The 23,459-nt window shown below is 42.9% G+C and overlaps 1 protein-coding gene across 1 annotated transcript in view; it reads right to left on the bottom strand.

The window, feature by feature from the left end:
• LOC132826025 (ectonucleoside triphosphate diphosphohydrolase 8-like) overlaps positions 1–11,995 on the bottom strand; it is an 88,206-nt gene extending 76,211 nt beyond the window's left edge. Inside the window, exon 1 of the mRNA XM_060841746.1 lies at positions 11,879–11,995. Coding sequence (XP_060697729.1) covers positions 11,879–11,995 — 117 coding nt within the window. The remainder of the gene's footprint in view (positions 1–11,878) is intronic.
• Between the last annotated feature and the right edge of the window lie 11,464 nt (positions 11,996–23,459).

The raw sequence follows: 23,459 nt of genomic DNA, 5'->3' as shown, positions 1-23,459 counted from the left end.
ATAGGGAAAGAAAACCAGAAGGGCAATAATGATAAACAATTCCATAGTAAGGGGATCAAACAGGTGTTTATGAGACACGAATGATGTGGTACACGTCTGGCTGTCATGTAGCAGCTATAGGACATCTTCCTGGGGAAGGAGATCAGCTGGAGGTTGTTATCCACATTTATTACTGATGACATAGGTAGGGGATTCTGAAAGCAGAATTCATAGAGCAGTAAACTAGTTAAAAAGCAGCTCTTCATGAGCAATAATCTCAGGATGACTCATGTTCCACCTGCTTGTGAGAATTGGAATGTGAGGATTGATTGTTTGAATATTTGGCTGGAGAATTGGCATAGAAGGAGTGTATCAAATTTCTGAGGGGTTGGGTGCATGTAGCACTTCTACAAGTCGGACCGGTTATGTCAGCATTGATATCCTCACAGTAAGATTTCCTAGTAGTGTTGGAATTTGTTTGAATAATTTTTAGGGGAGGTGGGAATCTGACGGTAACCCAAATTGCAAGACTCGAAAGTTGGTAACGGGAAGTAGAAGATGATAGAAACAAAGCTGAGCACAGATTACGGCAGAATGATGTTAAAAAAAAACAAAAGGCACTTTATCTGAATGTATGCACCATTTACAAACTGTTAGATGATCCAAAGGCACAATTAAGAATATCTAGGTATGATTTAATTTCCATTACAGAATCATGGCTGCATGACAACGACTGAGGGAAAAGCAAAAGATTGGAACTAGGTAATGGTGCTTACTTAAGGAGCCAGTGCAAGCATGATGAGCCAAATGGCCTCCTTCGTGCTGTAACACTTCTGTAATTTTGTGACTGAGACCTCAATGATATTCAACTTTGCGGAAGGACAGACAAGAACAATACATTATGAATGCAATCTAATGCAAAACATAAAAATGGACTGTTAAATCTTTGATTTTTAATTCATCCACAGCTTGTGGGCATCGTTGGCTGGAGTAGCATTTATTGCCCATTACTAATTGCCCAGAGTTCAGTTAAGAGTCAACCATATTGCTTTGGGACAAACCAGGTAAGGATAACACTTTCCTTCCCTAAAAATGAACCAAACGGGGTTTCCCCTAACAATCAATACTGGTTTCATGGTCATCATTAGACTCTTAATTACAGATTTTTCTTGAGTTCAAATTCCACCATCTGCTATGTGCAAGATTTGAACTCATGAACCCAGAGCATTAACTGGATCTTTAGATTAATAGGCGAGTAATAATATCACTATGCCATTGCCTCCCCAATTATACAAGTATGTAAAAATGAAATGTTTGGCTAATATGGGTGAATATGGCATAGCCAGGTGAATGTATAATGGGGAATAGAGGAATAATTATTTTGTATCTATTTTCACATGGAAAGGTACAAGAATATCCCAGATTTAGAGATCCAAGTAACTTAGGAAGAATAGTGTTGTGAGGGAAATTAATGTTAGTAAGAAGATTGCACTCGAGAAATTAATGGGACCTCCAATTGGTATGTCTCAAAACTTACTGATTCTCACCCAGAGTTTTGAAGAAGGTGGCTATAGAGATAATCGATTCATTGGTATCATTTTCCAAAATTCCATAGATTCAGGAAAGATTCTAACTAATTTAGCTAATCTACTAACTGTCACCCCAATTACGAAAGAAAGAGAACAGAGAAACAGGGAGCTACAAGTCTGTGAGCCTTTCAGTATTGGTGGTAGGGAAAATGCTAGAATCTAATACAAAGGGCTTGATAAATGGACATTTGGATAAAAATGATCTGATTTGTTATGGACAGCATGGAATTCAGAATGGAAAATCCTCTTTGGCTAACTTGGAAATTTTTTGAGAATGACAACATTTTCATTGACAAAATTGATAGAAGGGAAGTCAATGGATGCAGAATACTTAGAAAGTGTTGATGAAGTTCCACACAGGAGGTTGGTTTTAGCAAAAAATAAAACCTGTGGGATGAGTGATGTACTAACATTGATTAATGATTGACTAACAGACAGAAACAGAGTAAGAACAAATGTGCCATTTTTCAAGTTGGCACACTGTAGCTAGTGGAGTGCCACAAAGATCAGTACTTGGACCCCAGGCTTTTACAATTTGGACGTGTGGACCAAATATAATATTTCCAAATCTGGATTATATAATTCATTTCTGCAGCAGGAGTGGTGAGAGCAGAAACCAGGGGCTGTCAGGAAGGTAAATTCTCCATTTAAAACTTACCAGAGTGCAGAGGCTTCAAGGGACTCCTGGCATTGAAGTAGACACACTTCAAACCACCTTCCTGCCTGCTAATATACTCCTGCAATCTCAAAACCTTATTCATGACCTCACTACTCTCAACCTTCTGTACACTGGAGCTACAATACAGGTTCCCTGCTGAATAAGTTTAAATCTTCCCAAAGAGCATTAGTAAATTCCCCCAAAGTTACTGGTACCCTTCTGGTTCAGTTGTAGACCATCTCATTTGTAGAGGTCCCATCTACCCCAGAATGAGCCCCAAAAATCTAGAAATCTGAATCCCTCCCTCCTGCACCATCCCTGTCATGTGTTCAACTTCTCTCTCTCCCTATTCCTCACCTCGCTAGCACATGGCATGTGTAACAAATCAGAGATAACAACTCTGGTTATTCTAGCTCTAAGCATCCACCCTAGCACCCTGAATTTCTGCCTGACATCCCCATCCTGGACATTGGTGCCTTTATGGACCATGATTTGGGGCTGCTCCCCCTCCCCCTTAAGGATCTTGAAAACATGATCCTGGCACCTCGGAGGCAAAACACCAATCGTGAGTCTCTCTTGTTCCTACAAAACCTCCTATCTGCCCCCTTAACTATGGAGTTCCCAGTGGCCTTTTCGAAGACATGGATAGAGCAGGTCAGGAATGGTTTTTCAGGTTCTGGGGTTTAGATGTTTCATAAGAGGGGGAGGTGTGGCATTGTTCGTCAAAGACAGTATTATGGTGACTGAAAGGAAGTTTGATGAGAACTCGTTTAACTGAGTTAGAAACAGGAAAGGAGCAGTCACCCTATTGGGAGTTTTCTATAGCCCTCCAAAATGTTCCAGAGATGTAGAGGAAGGGATTGCAAAGATGATTCTGGATAGGAGTGAAAGTAGCAGGATAATTATTATGGGGTGTTTAACTTTTCAAATATTGACTGGAGAAGCTATAGTTCAAGTACTTTAGATGGGTCAGTTTTTGTCCAATATATGCAGGAGGGTTTCCTGACACAGTACATAGACAGGCCAACAAGAGGTGGGGCCTCATTGGAATTGGTATTGGGTAATGAACCAGGCCAAGTGTTAGATTTGGAAGTAGGTGAGCTCTTTGGTGACAGTGACCACAATTCGGTTACGTTTACTTTAGCAATGGAAAGGGATATGTATATACCACAGGCCAAGATTATAGCTGGGGGAAAGGCAACCATGATGCGATTAGGTGAGATTTAGGACACATAGAATGAGAAAGGAAACTGCAGGGGACGGGCACAATTGAAATGTGGAGCTTATTCATGGAACAGCCAAAGCATGTCCTTGATAAGTATGTACCTATCAGGCAGGGAGGAAGTGGTCGAGCGAGGGAGCCATGGTTTATGATAGAAGTTGAATCTCTTGTCAACAGGAAGAAGGGAGCTAATTTAAAGATGAAACATGAAGGCATAGTTAGATTAGATTACCTACAGCGTGGAAACAGGCCCTTCGGCCTAACAAGTTCACACCGACCTGCCGGAGCGCAACCCACCCAGACCCATTCCCCTACATTTACCCCTTCACCTAACACTACGGGCAATTTAGCACGGCCAATTCACCTGACCTGCACATCTTTGGACTGCGGGAGGAAACCGGAGTACCCAGAGGAAACCCATGCAGACACGGGGAGAATGTGCACACTCCACACAGTTAATCACCTGAGGCGGGAATTGAACCCAGGTCTCTGGCACTGTGAGGCAGCAGTGCTAACCACTGTGCCACCCACTCATGAAATGCAGGCTCATCCGGAATTTGAACCTGGGATCTCTTGCAAGTCTGCATAGAGTTACAAATCAGCCAGGCAGGACCTAAATAGAGAGCTAAGAAGAGCCAGGAGAAGTCGTTGGCAGGTAGGATCAAGGAAAACCCTAAAGCTTTCTATAGGTATATCAAGAACAAAAGAATGACTAGAATAAGATTAGGGCCAGTCATGGGTAGTAGTGGGAAGTTGTATGTGGAGTCAGAGGAGATAGGAGAAGCACAAAATGAATATTTTTTATCAGTATTCACACTGAAAAGTTACATTATTGTCGAGGAGAATACTGAGATACAAGCTATTAGACTAGATGGGATTGAGGTTCATAAGGAGGAGCTATAAGCAATTCCTGAAAGTGTGAAAATAGATAAGTCCCCTCGGCCAGATAGGATTTATCTGAGGATACTCTATGGGAAGCTAGGGAGGAGATTGCAGCGCCTTTGGCTTTGATCTTTAAGCCGTAATTTTCTACAGGAATAGTGCGAGATAGTAAATGTTGTCCCCTTGTTCAAGAAGGGGAGTAGAAACAACCATTAATTAATTTAATTATAGACCAATGAGCCTTACTTCTGTTGTGGGCAAAGGTTTGCAAAGGATATGATGTATAATCATCCAGAAAGGAATAACTTGATTAGGGATAGTCAACATGGTTTTGTGAAGGGTAGGTCATGCCTCACAAACCTAATGGAGTTCTTTGGGAAGGTGACCAAACAGGTGGATGAGGGCAAAGCAGTTGATGTGGTGAAGGGGTAAATGTAGGGTGGGTTGCTCTTCAGAGGATCGGTGTGGACTTGTTGGGCCAAAGGGCCTGTTTCCATGCTGTAAGTAATTTAATCTAAAATAAGGAGGAATGGGATTAAGGGTGATTTAATGGTTTGGATCAGAAATTGACTTGCTGTAAGAAAACAGAAGATGGTGGTTGATGGGAAATCATCATCCTGGACTTCAATTACTAGTGGTATATCGCAAGGATCAATTTTGGGGCTAACGCTATTTGTCATTTTTATAAGAGCATGGAAGGTTGGATTATTAAATTTGCGATGACATTAAAGTCGGTGGAGTTGTGGATAATGATGAAGGATGTTGCAGGATACAGACAAGCATAAGGTAAGCTGCAGAACTGGGCTGAGAGGTGGCAACTGGAGTGTAATGCAGAAAAGTGTGAGGTGATTCTCCTTGGAAGGAGTAACAGAAATGCAGAGAACTGAGCTGATAGTAAGATTCTTGGTAGTGTAGATGAGCAGAGAGATCTCGGTGTCCACGTACATAGATCCCTGAAGGTTGATAGGGTTGTTAAGAATGCGTACGAAGTGTTAGCCTTTATTGGTATTGAGTTTCGGAGCCATGAGGTCATGTTGCAGATGTACAAAATTCTGATGCAGCCGCAATTGGAGTATTGTGTACATTCCTGGTTGCTGCATTTTAGGAACGATGTGGAAGCATTGGAAAGGGTGCAGCGGAGTTTTACCAGGATGTTGCCTGGTATGGAGGGAATGTCTTGTGAGAAAGACTGAGGGACTTGAGGCTGTTTTCATTAGAGAGAAGGAGGCTAAGACGTGATAATAGAGGCGTACAAGATGATCATAGGATGAGGTGGGGTGGACAGTGAGAGCCTTTTTTCTCAGATGATGTTACAGTTGTGGACTCACCGACATTAAGGGCATTTAAATGGTCATTGTATAAACATATGGATGATCATGGAATAGTCTAGGTTAGATGAGCGTTAGATTGGTTTCACAGGTCAGCACAACATCAAGGGCCAAAGAGCCTGTACTGCGCTGTAAAGTTCTATGTTTGATGTATTGTGAGGAAGATGTGAAGCATCTTCAGGACGATTTGGACAGGCCTCGCAAATGGTTGAGAATGTAGCATATGGAATTTAATGTGGAAAACTATGAGATCATCCATTTTTACAGTTGAAGTAGGTGTACAGAATATCTCTCAAATGGTGAGACGTTGGAAAATGTAGATGTAAAAAGAGGCCAGGATGTCCTAATCAAAAAGTTACTGAAGTCTAAAATGCAAGTGTCGCAAGCAATTAGACAGGCTCATGGAATAGTAGCTTTATTGCAATTGGATTTGAGTACAATAATAGTGAGGTCTTGCTTCAATTGTGTGGGAGCTTGTTTCGCCCATATGTGGAGCTTTGTGTGCAGTTTTGGTCTCCTTATCTCAGGAAAGATATTATTGCCATATAGGGAGTGTAATAAAGGTTCACCAGACTGGTTCCCTGATTGTACTATGAATAGAGATTGGACAAACTAAGTTTGTATTCTCGAGAGGTTTGAAGAATGAGCAGTGATCTCATTAAAGCCTACAACATATTGAAAAAGATGGATCGGGAAGATGCCAATAATGTGTGTTCCCTAATTGGAGAGTCTGGGTGGGGAAAAATTTAAAAATAAAGAAGATGCTTTTAGGACTGAGATGTGTATATCTCTTTTTACTCAAGAAGTTGTAAATCTTTGGAATTCACTACTCAGAGGACTGTGGAAGCATGAGTTTATTTTAAGTAGAGGTTAGAAGATTTCTGATTAGCAATTAGGTAAAAGATTATGAGGATAGTGTGGGTAAAAAAGTATCAAAAAGAATTCAGTCAGCCATGATTACATTAAAATGTATAACAAGCTTGTTGAGCATAATGACCTATTCCTTGTCCTCTTTGCCTTACAAAATACCATTTTTAACTCTTCCTTTTGTCTCCAAAAGCCTTGATTGTTGTCACTTCTCAAATGCACACTTGTCTTTGCTGAAGCTCCGTGAATGAATCCACCTGAACAGGTTTTTCTGTCCCTGCCGTAATACCAAAACAGCTCTTCTCCAAGTCACACATTCCATCTTGTGTAACTGGCAAAGGTAAATGTTTCTTCACTATTCTTCTCGACCGATTCTGCAGACTGGGACACATTGATGGCAACACTTCTCCACTGTCATCGAGCTGCATAAGACTGCTGTCACCTAATTCCATTCTTATCTCTTTCACATTAGCCAGAGAATCACCCGCAAAGGATTTCTCTTACATTGTTACCTCTGGTGATTTCCAAGGATCTATCCTCAGTTTTATTCATTTTTTTCAGCTGTACATTTCCCCCTGACAACATCATCCAAATGCATACCTCAGTTGCATGCACTGTTTCGCCTATCTGGTGTTGTCAAATTGTTTGATTTCCAGTTCTGGATGAGTAGAAGCTTCCTCCAACTAAACATTAGAAAGACCAAAGCTATTGTCAGTGTTCCTTGACACAGATTCAACAATCAAATCGATCCGTCCTCTTGGTAACATTGTTGAGGCTGAGTCAGCCTGTTTGCAACCTTGGTGTAGTCATACAGCCATACAGTCATACAACATGGAATACAGACCTTTTCGTCCAACCAGTCCATGCTGACCATAATCCTAATCTAAACTAGTCCCACCTGCCTGCACTTGAAATACCCCAACCCAGGGAAAAGACACCTTCTATTCATATTATCTATCCTCTCATTATTTTACAAACTTCTCGAAGATCACCTCTCCAACGCTCCAATGAAAAACATCCTATCCTATCCAGCCTCTCTTTTTTACTCAAACCTTCCATTCCCAGCAATATCCTGGTAAATCTCTTCTGAATCCTCTCCAGCTTAAGTGTCAGCATTTAAGTGAAATTTTGACCATGTGTTCTCCCTATCACTAACATCACCTATTCCCACTGCAGTAACAATGTCCTTTTCACACCAATCTTATTTCACCCAGCCCGGAAACTTTCATTCCTGACATTGTTACCTCGACAATTGACAATTCCATTGCATTCCTGGCTGGTTTCTCACATTCCATCCTCTGTGAAGTCATCCAAACCTGCTGGACTTGTTCTAATTCACACACAATCATCCAGTCCTCGCTGACCTGGGGTAGCTTTGGTTAAATAATTACCTGGATTGTAAATTTCTCATTTTTTTGCAGAATCTCTATCTCTGTAATCTCCTGAAGCCCTGGGTTCAGCAAATTTGTGTGCAACCCCTTGACAGAATAGAGGGCTGAGCCCGGGGCTCATCCATTCCTGTTGGCTTTCTTTCTCATTTTTATCTTTGTTTAACATTTGGTTTCTTTGGTTTCTCTATTTTCTTTGTTTCCCTTTTCTTCAAAAACCTCCGCGTGGTGGGTGCTGGAGGAGGCCTCAGGCAGCAGCGGGAGCAACACCAGGATGCGCCGGCCATGGCTCCATTCCAGCTCAGGTTTTCCAGTAGGTGAGGAGCAGGTACCAGGCTGACTGCCCTGGCTCTGATGTCCAGGTCCCCTGTTGCTCCAGGTCCACAGCTAGGCTTGAGAGCCTGAAGTTAAAGACGGGTGGTTTTGGCCTGGCGTGGAGATTTGGTCATCATGTGGGAATCTTCTTCATCTTTGATTTCCGGTTATTCCAGCAGACCAACAGGCAGTTTCAACCCAACATGCCATTCTTTGGCAGAGATTTGGGCGGCACGGTGGCACAGTGGTTAGCACTGTTGCCTCACAGCACCAGAGTCCTGGGTTCAATTCCCGACTCAGGCGACTGACTGTGTGGAGTTTGCACATTCTCCCCGTGTCTGCGTGGGTTTCCTCCGGGTGCTCCGGTTTCCTCCCACAATCCAAAGATGTGCTGGTCAGGTGAATTGGCCGGGATAAATTGCCCATAGTGTTGGGTAAAGGGGTAAATGCAGGGGTATGGGTGGGTTGCGCTTCGGCAGGTCGGTGTGGACTTGTTGGGCCGAAGGGCCTGTTTCCACACTGTAAGTAATCTAATCTAATTTCCGGCCCAGTTTTTCAGTGGGCTGGCTTAGCATTCTCATCCTGGAATGGCGGTCTTATCCTGGCTGTGTTTTCAGGGTTTTCCATCATTCCCTCATTAGCTTTTCCTGAGCTCTGGAGCCATTAATTGAACTGTAATGAACTTTGAATTAATTTTACTTTTTGACTTCTGTCATTAATATATGATTTGGAGGTGCTGGTGTTGGACTGGCATGAACAAAGTTAAAAAGCACACAACATCAGGTTATAGTCCAACACGTTTATTTGGAAGCACTAGCTTTGGAGGTACTGCCTCTTTATCAGGTGCTTTGCCACCTGATGAAGGAGCAGTGCTCTGAAAGCTAGTGCTTTCAAATAAACTATTGGACTATTACCTGGTGGTGTGTGATTTTTAACTTTGTCATTGATATATGTACTGTGGTAGGGAAACTTAAAATTTTCACTGTATTTTTCATGGAAAAGTAAATGTGACAATAAATTTGTATTCTATCGTATTCTATTTTCCAACAACAGAAACAGATCCTGCTTTCTCCAGTATTGGTACAAATTGAACCACACACTGAAGTAGGTGTTTAAACGTCTAATTGAAGATTGTACTGAGTGAGGACTGAGGACAGACTGTGATGAATGAGAGACGTGTGTGTTCAGTGAATACAGTGAGATGAATGTGCAGTGAGGAGAATTAAGTATGGATAGTGTGGAATGAGGACAGTGAGGGGTGGAGACTGAGAATGGCAACCCGGAACAGGGGGGTGTACCTAGTCTCTGAATTGGTAGAGTCATTACACCATTTGATTCTAACATGCATCATTCAGTGACATCTGTTAATTCTGTGCTCTGACTCCAAATAATTAGCCTTGAACAAAATCTTTTAACACTTTTTACCAATAAAACCTTATCAGAGGTTTCAAATTGAATAATTGATATTATTGTCAATTGACATTTGTGAAAGAATGTTCCAAACTTTGACTCCATTTTGTAAGGCAAAATGTTAATTAATATCTGTCCTGAACGTATTTGCTTTCAGACCAGAGATGCTGACCGACCTTAAACTCTTCTTCTTTGGATGTTATATCCTGCTTCAGGGTCTGTTCTGTTTCCTTGTGGTTTTTGTTTGCTTCAGTTTTGCATCTTTTATTTCAAGTCATGCATGACTGATTTCTTTAGCAGGTGGATTTCTTTCACTTTCAGGCAACAAACTAAGTTGCTTTCTGAACACTGCCAATTGATCTGTTGTTTTACCCATATACAAATTTGCTCACATGACTAAAACAGAGTCTGTGTCCTCTCATTGAGTTAGTCTTACCCAGCCTAGAATATATGGGTCTGAGCAGTATGGGCTGTCTTCGAGGACAAAGTGAGGTCTGCAGATGCTGGAGATCAGAGCTGAAAATGTGTTGCTGGAAAAGCGCAGCAGGTCAGGCAGCATCCAAGGAACAGGAAATTCGACGTTTCGGGCATAAGCCCTTCTTCAGGAATGCTTATGCCCGAAACGTCGAATTTCCTGTTCCTTGGATGCTGCCTGACCTGCTGCGCTTTTCTAGCAACACATTTTCAGTATGGGCTGTGACAAGTAAAGCACAGAAGGTCAGGCAGCATCTGAGGAGTAGGAGAATCGACATTTTGGGCATAAGGCCTTCATCAGGAATGAAGCTTGTGGACGAGGGAGCTAAGAGATAAATGGGAGGGGGGGGGGGGGGGGGGGGGGGGGGGGGGGGTGGGGGGGGTGGGGGAGGGGGAAGTTAGCTGGGAATGCGATAGGTAAATGAAGGTGGTGGGGAAGGTGATAGATTGGGGGGGATAAGTGGGAAGGAGGATGAACAGTTCAAGAGGGCAGTGCCAAGTTGGATCTTGGGATTGAGATAAGGTGGCGGGAGGGGAAATGAGGAAACTGGTGAAATCCACATTGATCCCATGTGGTTGCAGGTTACCAAGGCGGCAGATGAGACATTCTTCCTCCAGGTGTCGGGTGGTTAGGGTTTGGCAATGGAGGAGGCCCAGGACCTGCATGCCCTTGACAGAGTGGGAGGAGAGTTGAAGTGTTCAGCCACGGCGCAGTGGGGTTGGTTAGTGCGGGTGTCCCAGAGATGTTCTCTGAAATGATCCACAAGTTGGCTTCCAGTCTCCCCAATGTAGAAGAGATCATATTGGGTGCAGTAGAAACAGTAGATGACATGTGTGGAAGTACAGGTAAATCTCTGTCAGATGTGGAAGGATCCTTTGGATTGGAGTGAGGAAGGAGGTGTGGGCACAGGGTTTGCATTTCTTGCAGTAGCAGGGAAGATCCCAGGTGTGGGGTGTGGGCTGGTGGGTGGCGGGGGGGAGCGTGGATCCAACAAGGAAGTCGCGGAGGGAAAGATATCTTTGATGGTGGGGTCTGTTTGTAGGTGGTTGAAATGGCAGAGGATGATGCAATGTATCCGAAGGTTAGTAGGGTGGAAGGTGAGGACCAAGAGTGTTCTCTCCTTTTTATGGTTGGAAGGGTTGGGTTCAAGGGCAGAGGTGTGGGATGTGGAGGAGATGTGTTGGATGGCATTGTCAACTACGTGGGAGGGGAAATTGGGATCTTTGAAGAAGGAGGCCATCTGGGATGCTCTATGGTGGACTTGGTCCTCCTAGGAGCAGATGTGGTGGAGGGGGAGGAATTTGGACTAAGGATGGTGTTTTTACAGGAGGCTGGTTGGGAGGATGTGTAGTCCAGCTGGCTGTGGGAGTCAATGGGTTTCTAGTAGATGCCTGTGGTTAGTCGGTTGCCAGAGAGGTCCCTCAGGATGGAGAGGTCAAAGAAGGAAAGGGAGGCATAAATTTGAGTTTGGGTAGAAGGTGTTTGTGTATTTGATTAACTGTTCAACCTTCTAATGGGAGCACGGGGTGGCAGGGTGGCAAGGTTTGTGGTAAAATCGGGTGAGACGTCAGGTGAGGCTGATCGCAACATTGGAGCAGCATTGTGGGTTTCATGTGTGAAAATAGCAAGTTCCCAGTTCAGGGGGATTATTGCTTGTTAAACACCTTGTAAACAGCTCTGTTTGCCTCATTAATATTCAGCCTCCTATCTTAGCAAATCTGTCGAACAAGCTAGATTTCAAGAAAATTTGACATGGAAATCTCACTGGAAACTTGGTGAATTCAGCCCGCTGCTTGCTCTGAAGGGCCTCTGTGTTGCTCAGCACCAACAACCATCTCAAACCAAGATCATGGGCACCAGCTGTAATGCGCCTCTTGTCCATAAACTTTGATAGCCAGCATTTTCCAATCCCTCACAATAATGATGGCTTCTCTTTAATACAATGGCAGTGCATTCTGGAACACAGACATGCATTTCAGGGTACACTGGCATTTAGCAATGAATGGTTGCAGGGGGTTACTTTAAGCTCACAGACAGGCTGATGGGCTGGACCAAGCTGTATCTTGGGGCTGCTGGGTTTACTCTGTTAGTGCTTACTCACTTTGTTGCCTACCTGTATGCCCATTGAATCCACGTCTTGCCATACCAATTAGTACAGCCACACAAACTAGGCACTTGCCCTTGCTGGCCAGCAGTACTTTGTCACTTTGCTGTTCAGTAGTGTCCTGTGCAACACAATTTCATACCTGTGGCAAACACAACGCCTCTGCAGCAAACATTTAAGTCTCAAAGGATCTTAGGTGATTTATTCTTACTAAGTCAACAGAGATACCTATCAGTCAGAGGATACAGTGTGGCAATGGGCCATAGTCAGGCATCTGATTGGATAGTCATAGGATCTGTGTTTTTGCAGTATAGGGAGCGGGTTATGGTCAGTCCTGTGGCTTCACAGTGGCCAGTGTGGGGAGAGGGTAGGTGGGCAGGTTAGGCCTAATATGGTCAAGGAGATATACATCGTCAGTCAGGGATATTCTGTCTTGGTTACTTTTACAGCAAGGTTGGGTGACAGGTGCTGACCAGTCTATAAGAAGATACACAACCTGTGAGGCCTTGGTTATTTTTAAAATTTGGAACAATAGAAGCAGCCTGAATGGGTGTGGTCAAATTCTCTCAAATCCAGGGTTTTTAGTTAGCAGTTCAGGTCTTGAAAAGGTGGAAGTTTTCTTTTGACCCTTTTTCAGTCACAGCCAAAAACTGGAGGTTCAGTACCTGCTATGGACACTGCATGTGTGATGATCTGTGTTCAGAATTTGCTTTTTTTCCAAAGAGTGTTTCCATCAAGTGTTACTATACTGGAACAGGTAATTAGTGATAGTTACGATATGTATTATTCTGCTAAGTTTTCCAAAAGAGTTAACTTATTCCAAGTTTTTCTTTCTTTTGTTGTATTTTAACAATAATGTTTGAATAAATTTTGTTTTGATTAATTTTGAGTAGTTTGGCTAATTGCCTTGCATCTGGAACATGGCACCTCACATTTACCTTTAGAATAAGAAAAAGTTAGGATCTAGGCTACCTTCTTAACATACTTTAAGGGGGTCTGATCTGGCTATTAACAGGTCTGGGTATTTCTCGTCAGGGGCTGTCCAGATGGATTACTTGGGGCCTGTGTGAGCCTAATGGGTCCATAAGAAGAAACTAAGAGGAGAGGAGGTTGTGGGATTGGCAGAGGATGCAGTGATGGGAGGACCAAAAGGGGCATGTGTTGTGACAGGAGGCTTAGCAAATTATTCTTCAGGATTGGGCATTGCAGGGAGGATTACAATTGTGAAGACGGCAATAGGATCTACAAGAGGGTTGTATTGGTAAAGTAGGAATGGGAAGGGGGTCACGCAGGAATGCCATTTATCCATAGTCAGGAGTACCTCGGCTTCGAGAGGGGATAGTGTCTTATTGCCTTTGCTATGATCATCTCATGTGCCAGGAACTGCGATGGAAAGGTGGCAGGTACAGGCATGGATTGGATGTGGATCTGGGGAAATACAAAATCTATGGAGTTTACAGGAAGGCCTACCAGGAAGGGGATTTGGATGTTTGGATGTTCACTGACATGTTCAGGCAAAGGCTGCAAGCCACTGGCTGAGGACAGCTTGCGGTCACCTTCCATTGCACAGTAAATCCAATCTCCACGGTGGAACAAAAGGGCTGTGACCACAATCGAAGTGGGTGCAACAAGTGACTTGGCATGTGAGAGAGGATGCTGCAGGACACACCGATGTTGGGCTTTTAAAGGAAAAGAAATATCTCACACAGACCACTGTACAGGGCACAATAATTGTGGGATTTACTAAATCCTTGCCATTGCCAATGCCAATGCATTGGCCGTGTATTTGCTTTGCACCGTGCTGCCTCACACCATACCAACCAACTCACTCACATTTGGACACAGAGGCCGTAAGGATCAGGATATTGTCAGAGGTACAGCAGCAACCATTGGATGGCTCTGACACTGTGATTCGATGTACCTTGTCCCTCTGGCTTTCAGATCATGCAGCAGGCTCTCATCACAGGCCTCCATCTTTATGATAGCATGTGAGGCCATAGTGTTATGTCAAATGCTGGAAAAATAACATTTGGAGCTACACAGAGAGGCAAACAACAAGGTGAAAGCAGTGATGTCTGTTTTCATAAAATGCAAAATAATATGGAGTGTACTGTACCGCCAACATGTCTTCAATAAATTTTCTTGTTAATTCGCATAGAGTAATAGAGACGTACAGCATGGAAACAGACCCTTTGGTCCAATTTGCCCATGCCAACCAGATATCCTAAACTAATTGGGTGGCATGGTGGCTCAATGGGCAACACTGCTTCCTTATAGCATCAAGGACCTGGATTTGATTCCCTCCTTGGGTGGCTGTCTATGAGGAGTTCACACAGTCTCCCATGTCTGTGTGGATTTCCTCCCACAATCCAAAGATGTATAGGTTGGTGAATTTGTCATGCTAAATAGTGTTATGTGCATTAGTAAGTGGTAAATATAGGGTAGGGGAATGGGTCTGGGTGGATAACTCTTTGGAGGGTCAGTGTGGACTTGTTGAGCCAAAGGGCCTGTTTCCATACTGTAGTGAATCTAATCTAGTGCAATTTGCCACACGCGGCCCATATCCCTCTAAACGATCCCTATTTATACACCCATCCAGATGCCTCTTAAATGCTGTAATTGTACCAGCCTCCACCACTTCCTCTGGCAGCTCATTCTATATATGTACCACCCTCTGCATGAAAAAGTTGCCCCTTAGGTCCCTTTTATATCTTTCCCCTCTCACCCTAAACCTATGCCCTCTAGTTTTGGACTCCCCCACCCCAGGGAAAATACTTTGTCTATTTATCCTATCCATGCCACTCATGATTTTATAAACCTCAATAAGGTCACTCCTCAGCCTCCGACGCTCCAGGGAAAACAGCCCCAGCCTATTCAGCCTCTCCTTATAGCTCAAATCCTCCAACCCTGGCAACATCCTTGTAAATCCTTTCTGAACCCTTTCAAGTTTCACAACATCTTTCCGATAAGAAGAGGACCAGAATTGCACGCTATATTCTAAAAGTGGCCTAATCAATATCCTGTGCAGCCACAACATGACCTCCCAACTCAATGCTCTGACCAATAAAGGAAAGCACACTGAACGCCTTCTTCACAATCCTATCTACCTACAACTCTCCTTTCAAGGAACTATGAAGGAGCTGGTAAGTGAGTTAGATGGATTTTTCTGAGAATTGACAGTTGTTATTGAGTACTTGATTCCAGATTTTTTACTGAATTCAAATTCCACTCTGGCAAATAGTGGAATTTGAATCCGGGTACCCAGAATATTTCCTAACTGCAAGACACTGGCACTCAGAGGACTGCTAGAGACCAGGCATCTGTTCAACTCCAGGCAGGAGAGGACCCTATCACATTTACAATCAGGGACTTTTTCCACATACATAACGAAAAACAGGGGAGGTGGATATGTATCTTTGAAGCAATGGCCTCATTGCCTGGAGGCTGCAGGGGTGCAGACAGTCTCTGTTCCCTCTTATAGGTTACTTTCTTCTGGAAGAAGAAAACGGAGAGGAATTGAGTGAAATGAAATCTCGTGACACAGCAATTAGTGCTAGTTAAAGATAGTGAAGTGTTCCAAGGGAGTGATAGTATTACTGGATCATGAGAGGGCTTCATACGGTTTCTAAGCTGTCTGTCTTCTGGCACTGCCATATCTCTTTGTAAGAAAGGTACACCTGTGGTGAACATCAGGTCCAGCAACCCTGTGTGCCAATGGATGAGACAATGGAGCTCAGAAAAGTGCATCTCTCTAGCAGACCCTTAGAGTACTGGATGTAGATCGCCATTGCAATCATCAACCTTTTAAGAAGGGTGGGAAGGACAAGCCAGGGAACTATGGACCAGTGAGCTTGATGTCGGTGGTGGGCAAGTTGTTGGAGGGAATCCTGAGGGACAGGATCTACATGTATTTGGAAAAGCAAGGACTGATTAGGTATAGCCAACATGGCTTTGTGCATGGGAAATCATGTCTCACAAACTTGATTGAGTTTCTTGAGGAAGTAACAAAGATGATTGATGAGGGCACAGCGATAGATGTGATCTATATAGACTTCAGTAAGGTGTTCGACAAGGTTCCCTATGGAAAACTGATTAGCAAGTTTAGATCTCATGGAACAGAGGGAGAACTAGCCATTTTGATACAGAACTGGCTCAAAAGGTAGAAGACAGAAGGTGGTGGTGAAGGGTTGTTTTTCAGACTGGAGACCTGTGGAGTGCCACAAGGATCGGTGCTGGGTCGTCTACTTTTTGTCATTTACATAAATGATTTGGATGCAAGCATAAGAGGTACAGTTAGTATGTTTGCAGATGACACCAAACTTGGAGGTGAAGTGGCCAGCGAAGAGGGTTACCTCAGATTACAACAGCATCTTGATCAGATGGGCCAATAGGCTGAGAAATGGCAGGTGGAGTTTAATTCAGATAAATGTGAGGCTCTGCATTTTGGGAAAACAAATCTTAGTATGACTTATACACTTAATGGTAAGGTCCTAGGGAGTGTTGCTGAACAAAAGGACCTTGGAGTGCAGGTTCATAGCTCCTTGAAAGTGGAGTTGCAAGTAGATAGGAGAGTGAAGAAGGCCTTTGGTATGCTTTCCTTTATTGGTCAGAGTATTGAATACAGGAGTTCGGAGGTCATGTTGCGGCCAGAGTTGGAATATTGTGTGCAATTCTGGCCTCCTTCCTATCGGAAAGATGTTGCGAAACTTGAAAGGGTTCAGAAAAGATCTACAAGGATGTTGCCAGGGTTGGAGGATTTGAGCTATAAGCAGAGATTGAATAGGCTGGGACTGTTTTCCCTGGAGCGTCGGAGGCTGAGGGGTGACCTTATATAGAGGTTTAAAAAATTATGAGGGGCATGGATAGGGTAAATGGGCAAGGTCTTTTCCCTGGAGTCGGGGAGTCCAGAACTAGAGGGCATAGGTTTAGGGTGAGAGGGGAAAGATATAAAAGAGACCTAAGGGGCAACATTTTCACACAGAGGACGGTACATGTCTGGAATGAGCTGCCAGAGGAAGTGGTGGAGGCTGGTACAGTTGCAACATTTAAGAGGCATTTGGATGGGTATATGGATAGGAAGGGTTTGGAGGGATATGTGCCGGGTGCTGGCAGGTGGGACTAGTTTGGGTTGGGATATCTGGTCGGCATGGACGGGTTGGACAGAAGGGTCTGTTCCATGCTGTACATCTCTATGACTCTCCACCACGTTTCAACTTATACGGAGGTTCTGGTGCTGGACTGGGCTAGACAAAGTTAAAAATCATGCAACCACAGGCAAATAAACCTGTCGGTGTTGTGTGATTTTTAACTTTTTAACTGTGGCAGCCAGACTCTTACATGATTGTCTGCACTCCTGCAGCCTCCAGGCAATGAGACCATTGCCTTGAAGATACGTATATACCTCCCCTGTTTTTCGTTATGCATGTGGAAAAAGTCCCTGATTGTCAGTGTGATAGGGTCCTCTCAAGCCTGGGGCTGAACAGATGTCTGGTCTCTAGAAGTCCCCTGAGTGCCAATGGCTTGCAATGTTTTTTCTTGGCTCTCTATTCCCTGTTATAGGTTACTTCTTCTGTAATAAGAAAACAGAGAGGAATTGAGTGAAGTGAAATCTCGTGGCACAGCAATTAGTGCTAGTTAAAGATAGTGAAGTGTTCCAAGGGAGAAATATGACAGCACAGAGAGAGGAAGGTGAGTGTTATAGTAGTAGTGATACAGTGATTGTGAAAAAGCAAAGAGAAATGTGTGACAGATCCCTTGATGGAGTACAGAAGGCCCCTCCGCCCATAATGGACTTATAGTAATGCTGGCTATTCCTCTGCAGAATGGAAATGGCACTGGCCTAGGTGGTGACCTTGGATGAGCTTGTCAGAATCTGTGGTGCAATCTTCTCTGCTGGTAGTCTGGGAAGGGGATCACTTTTCTTTGCACTACCCCCTAACCTCCAGATACCTCTCAGAGAATTGTGGTGCCATTTTCCCTTCTATGACCTCTACTGCTAACATCCCCGATCTAACAGATGGCTTCAGAAAACGTTTGCCTGTCCGGGTGTACAATGGGCTTTCAGAGATGGCCCATCCACAAGGGTGCTTTTGGTAGATATTTGATAAGTTGTTCTAGAAATGGCATGTGGTAAGATAGTTCTGGAATCGGACCTGAAGAAAATCATGAGGACAGGGTAGACAGTTAATGAGATGAATTTGGTAAGACACAATGAAAAAGCATATTGAAAATTTTGATAAAATTTGGACATAGCCATAAAAGACAAACTTCAACCTTTCATATCTTTTTCTTGTTTTTCTGTTTTCAATAAATATTGAACTTGATCACATTAGGATCACTATGAAATAAATATTCATGTATTGCTAAATTATTAATTTTAAAAGAATCTTTTGTTGCCAAGGCTAGTATTTCTGTCCCTGTCGACCCAATCTGATGACCCACTGACCTTCCTAAACCACCTGACACACTACCTATCCATTCTTACATCTTACCCATTTACTCACTTATTCGATCATGCTTTCTGGATCTTTAAATTTACCAGATGGCAGATAGTATCATAAATTGTTGGCAATCATATCTTTTTCATTTTTCTATTGTGATGGAGCTCTCCATTGCACTGCACTTTGCATTTCTGGGAAAGCCCAGCTGAGAAGACCCAACAAGGAATGCGGAACAATGTGGAGGTGAATCTTTCAATTCTTTGAAAGACCCTGGTTGTTGTTAACGAATAGAAACCTTTTAGAATGTGACCCACTTAATACATGCGCATGACATTCTGCTCATAATAATTAACCTATTTTGCTAATAAACCTATTCAGAAATGTATGACACATCTCTGGAGCAGGTAAAACTTGAACACAGACCTCCTGTTTCAGGGGTAGGGATACTACCACTACATGACAAGCGGTCCCCTTTGTTCATATTATCAGTTCAGACATCACTTCCAGCTAATTGTTTGCCTTTGTCCTTGATGAGCAATTAACAAGTTTACAATTTCATTTGTCAGGTTTCAAAATACTATTTGAAAATAAAAATGTTAACCTAGATTTCAGCTTGAGACATACCAACCCAATGCTTAACAACAAATTCACATTCCCATGAAATTTCTATTCTGTACCAGCCCAAGTCCCCAGTCCCCAGTTTACTGTTCAAGCTCCATGGTCACTTTCCCCATTTCATTCCCCAATGAGTCCAATTCCATTTTTGGTAAATGGTGGTGGAGGGAAGAGGCATGGGGTGGAATGTTATGTACAGACCAGATAGTTTGCCAACTAATGACTGCTTGCAAATGCAAAACATTGGTGAAATTGTACACATTGCTGGAAGTCTCTGCTGAACTGACCTTCTTTCCAGGATTTAGATGGAGATACTTGGACCCTGCCAGATTCATAATCAGAACAGTGGTCACAGAGATCGGCATAGTGATCAACAGGATTTTCAGCATCCGTTGATTCTTATGTCCCTCCATTTTTAAAAGAACTGCAAACATAGAGATACAAAAAAAGAATAAAAAGGACTAAAAATCCAATTCCTTGAGATTCAATTCTGAGCAATTGGAAACAACATTAATTTGTCACATGATCAACTTTTTATTCTTATTCTGAATGAGAAACAGCAAAAGCGAAATTATCAATTTATAAATAGTTCCAATAAATATTAGATTCTAGCAAGTAATACAAAATACAAAAGAGCAGAAATACCAAAAGAATAGAAAGCACAAATGGTTGCTTTCAGGCTGGAGATGAAATCTGGATGTCTTCGTTTGAAGGTCTTTAATAAATGAGAAGCTAGAAACTGTGGATCACGGAGATGAGTTAGTGTCCTATCACAGAAACCAAGTGGATAAAATATAGTGGAGCCGTAGGAATGTTATCTGTGAGCTCCAGAGGGCTAACACACGAATGGCTGGAAGTTGCACAGAGCTTTGGTGAGACCCCATGTGTTCAGGACAGCACACCCCAGGAAGGAGTTTTGGCACTTAGACGTGTAGGAGCCCCAGTTCACAGAATGACTCCCAGTCTGGAATTACTAAATGAAAGGACCTGATTGGATTGACTGAGATTAAATAGCAATTAAGGGTGTTAGAATCATAGAATCCACACAGTGTAGAAACAGGCCATTTGGCCCGACAAATCCAATTCACACTGAACCTCTGAAGAATAACCTAGCCAGACCCATTCCCCTGTACTAATAATCTACATTTCCCCCAACTGATGCACCTAACCTACACATCCCTGAACACAATAGGCAATTTTGCATAGCCAATTCACCTAAACTGCACATCTTTAGACTGTGGATGGAAACTGGAGCAAACCCACACAGACACAGGGGGAATGTGCAAACTTCACACAGGCAGTTGCCTGAGACAGGAATAGAACCCAGGTCCCTGGCACTGGAGACAGTAGTGCTAACCACTGAGCCACCATGCCATTTCTTTGCTCAACATTAGAGTTAAAACACATAGTGTGGCAAGCACAACAAATTGACATCCCAGACGGAAGCTTGATTTTTGTCACTCAGAGATTAAATCCTATGGAACCTAATATTTCTTGAGGTTTTGCCTGAGCCAGTTGTTAGGAGGAATTCCTGGCCTCCCACAAGGGAATAGAAAGGTCTACATTGAACTGTTCATTAAAGGATAAAGCCAGCAGGTGTTTATTCCTGATCAAGCAAGCAACTGTTTCCTTTGTGCGTCTGTGTGGGATCCTGAGTGAGATACGTTCAGTAAAACATTGAAAGTAAGCAGAGATCAATTGGGATATGACCGGAACGGTGCAAAAGCCATACACTCAGTTGGATCCACCCCCTATACCCCTTAGTTTAATTGAAATTGGTGGAGAAATGCGCCAGAGTAGGAGATTATCCCATATGGGAAAAGAAGTGAAGGCAATACCTTAGTAAGAGAAAGTGGCCCATTTGGGCAGAATTTTGCTGTACTGATGAAATGGGACCAGGATCCTAAGGACAAAAGTATTGATGGATTTCAGAAAACGTCAAGGGAAGCAGACTTCCCAACCTGAAATGGTCACAGCAATAGACTGGGACTATTGTTAGGGACAGAGCAGGAATTGAAAATGGTCCTTATGTAATTAGAGGATGCAAAGAATGAAGTAATGGAGTTGTGACTGAACAAAGCAGTCCTGGACCAAAGAAATCAGACAAACCTACTACTACACATGGAGCAATTCCAAACCCAGTGTGAGAAAGCATACCAAGATACCCAGTGTGCAGTGTCAGCTAAAGAGGCGGCTGAGAATGAAGTGAGTCAGTTAAGGAAGAACTGCCAGCATGGTGCACATCCTCTCAGTCAGATCACACTCTTGAAGAAATTTATACTTTCCCATCACGACCACCAAGTGTAGCTTCAACGCCCGAGGGACCCCCACACGATCTAATTGACTTAATGGAGGACTATCTAACTGGAACAACTCATTAGTGACTGACAGCATGGATGTGTTGCACATTTACAATAATCTAGACATGACAGAACTCCCCAATAACTCCCTGATTAACAAGGAACTCAAAAGATCCCAAGTTCTTATCACTTAGATGCCACAGGGATATGTGACAATACTAAATGATTAGTATGGACTAGGGAAAAGAAGACTTAACTGGATTGTCAGATGGAAATGTCCAACATTCAGGATATCACCACTAGAGGGAATGACAGGACATGGACGTGGGAACCAGGAGGATACGATATTGCCAAGTCTCCAGAGACAGAAGGTTCATGACAAACTAATGAGTCTCTGTTGGGTGCCTATTTAATCAATACACTACTCATTAGTCCTGATGATGAAACAGCTCCTGACAGTCACCCAAGGCAGGGCATCACTGTTTCTGATGGTCCAAACTGATGTGCAATGTAGAGCAATGTATTCTCCAAAGCAGATTCAACGGAAGTAGCATGAAAAAGCACTGGTAGACAAGTATAGGCAGAATCCCAAAATATTATGCAAGTTTATCAGGTGGAAAAAAAAGGGAAATTTTGGATACATCAGCTTCCCTATTAGTGATCAAGCATGCGACCTGCATGTGAAACTGGAGGACACTGGTAGAGTGGTAAATGAGTACTTCACACCTGTTGGAGGATGCAAGCACAGAAGTTAAGAAAATGGACTCTGAAGTATTTGAGCAGATTGATATAAGAAACAAGGAGGATTGTAAGTTTTGTTCGGTTTGAAAGGTCCGGATGAGTTGTATCTCAAGCTGCTGTGGGAGACAATAGATGAAATTACAGGGCCCTGTTGATCTTGTGAAATAATCTATCTTTTTGTATTTTTTTTGTGATTGTAGTAACTGTTTTATTTAATTTAACTGCAAACATTCCCTAGTTTGTTTAAAATCTTAGAACCTTATGAGTGTAATTTGGGATTTCAAATTTAACCTTGTCACACCTCATTGGGGGTAATGCATTAGAAATTGAGAGCCACTATTCCTGGAGTCGTCATAAAATTTTAAAAAATGTTGTCAAAGTACTCAAAATCCCCAATTACCTGTCCAAAGGATCCAGGTTAACAGAACACATCGAGCATGTTTCTGCACTTCACAGCAACTGCTACGAACAAGCATAACATATTATGATAAAAACAAACATCTATGTAGGATCTCATCCCTTTTCCTACTAATGTCATTGATACAATATGCACCATGATCTCTGTCTGTTTGCCATCTCCATCCTGAGAATGCCCTGCAGCCATTCAGTGACATCCCTGATACTGGCACCAAAAAAGGCAACATGTTGTCTTTGTTGTGTTTGTGGCAGCAGAAACAGCAAAAAGTCTTTTCAAACTAGTTTCCTTATTGGACTTTAAACTTTGACTCAGATTCTTCCCACCAGAGCCTGCATCAGTGTCTGACGTCTTCTGCTTCAATGGTATCATTTTAAGCTTATACTCATGCTCTCCCACTTTCTCTCCTGCAATTTTAACTTGTCTCACTTATATCTTTATTTAGTTCTCTTGTTCTGTTCTTAGGAAATCCATTTCCACTATTCCTTCATGCTCAAGCTGCGTTGACTGTAACGTGATATTACATGGATTTCAATGCATCACTTCCTGGATTATCTGGTCTCTCTTGTATTTCTAGTAAACACATTTGCTGAGATATAGTTCAATTATTTCTGCCTTCCTCACTCTGTCAAACAACGCTAGCCCTAGTTTACAACCAATTCCATCACCTTGGAATTTGGAATTTCACTTCTGAAAGTTGCCACCCAGGTAAATAGTGCTGTGAAGAAGGC

Source organism: Hemiscyllium ocellatum, chromosome 21 (genome assembly GCF_020745735.1).
Source record: "Hemiscyllium ocellatum isolate sHemOce1 chromosome 21, sHemOce1.pat.X.cur, whole genome shotgun sequence".
In the NCBI taxonomy this organism is placed as follows: domain Eukaryota; kingdom Metazoa; phylum Chordata; class Chondrichthyes; order Orectolobiformes; family Hemiscylliidae; genus Hemiscyllium; species Hemiscyllium ocellatum.
The sequence above is the reverse complement of the archived record's forward strand: the minus strand, read 5'-3'. Positions and strand labels throughout refer to the sequence as shown.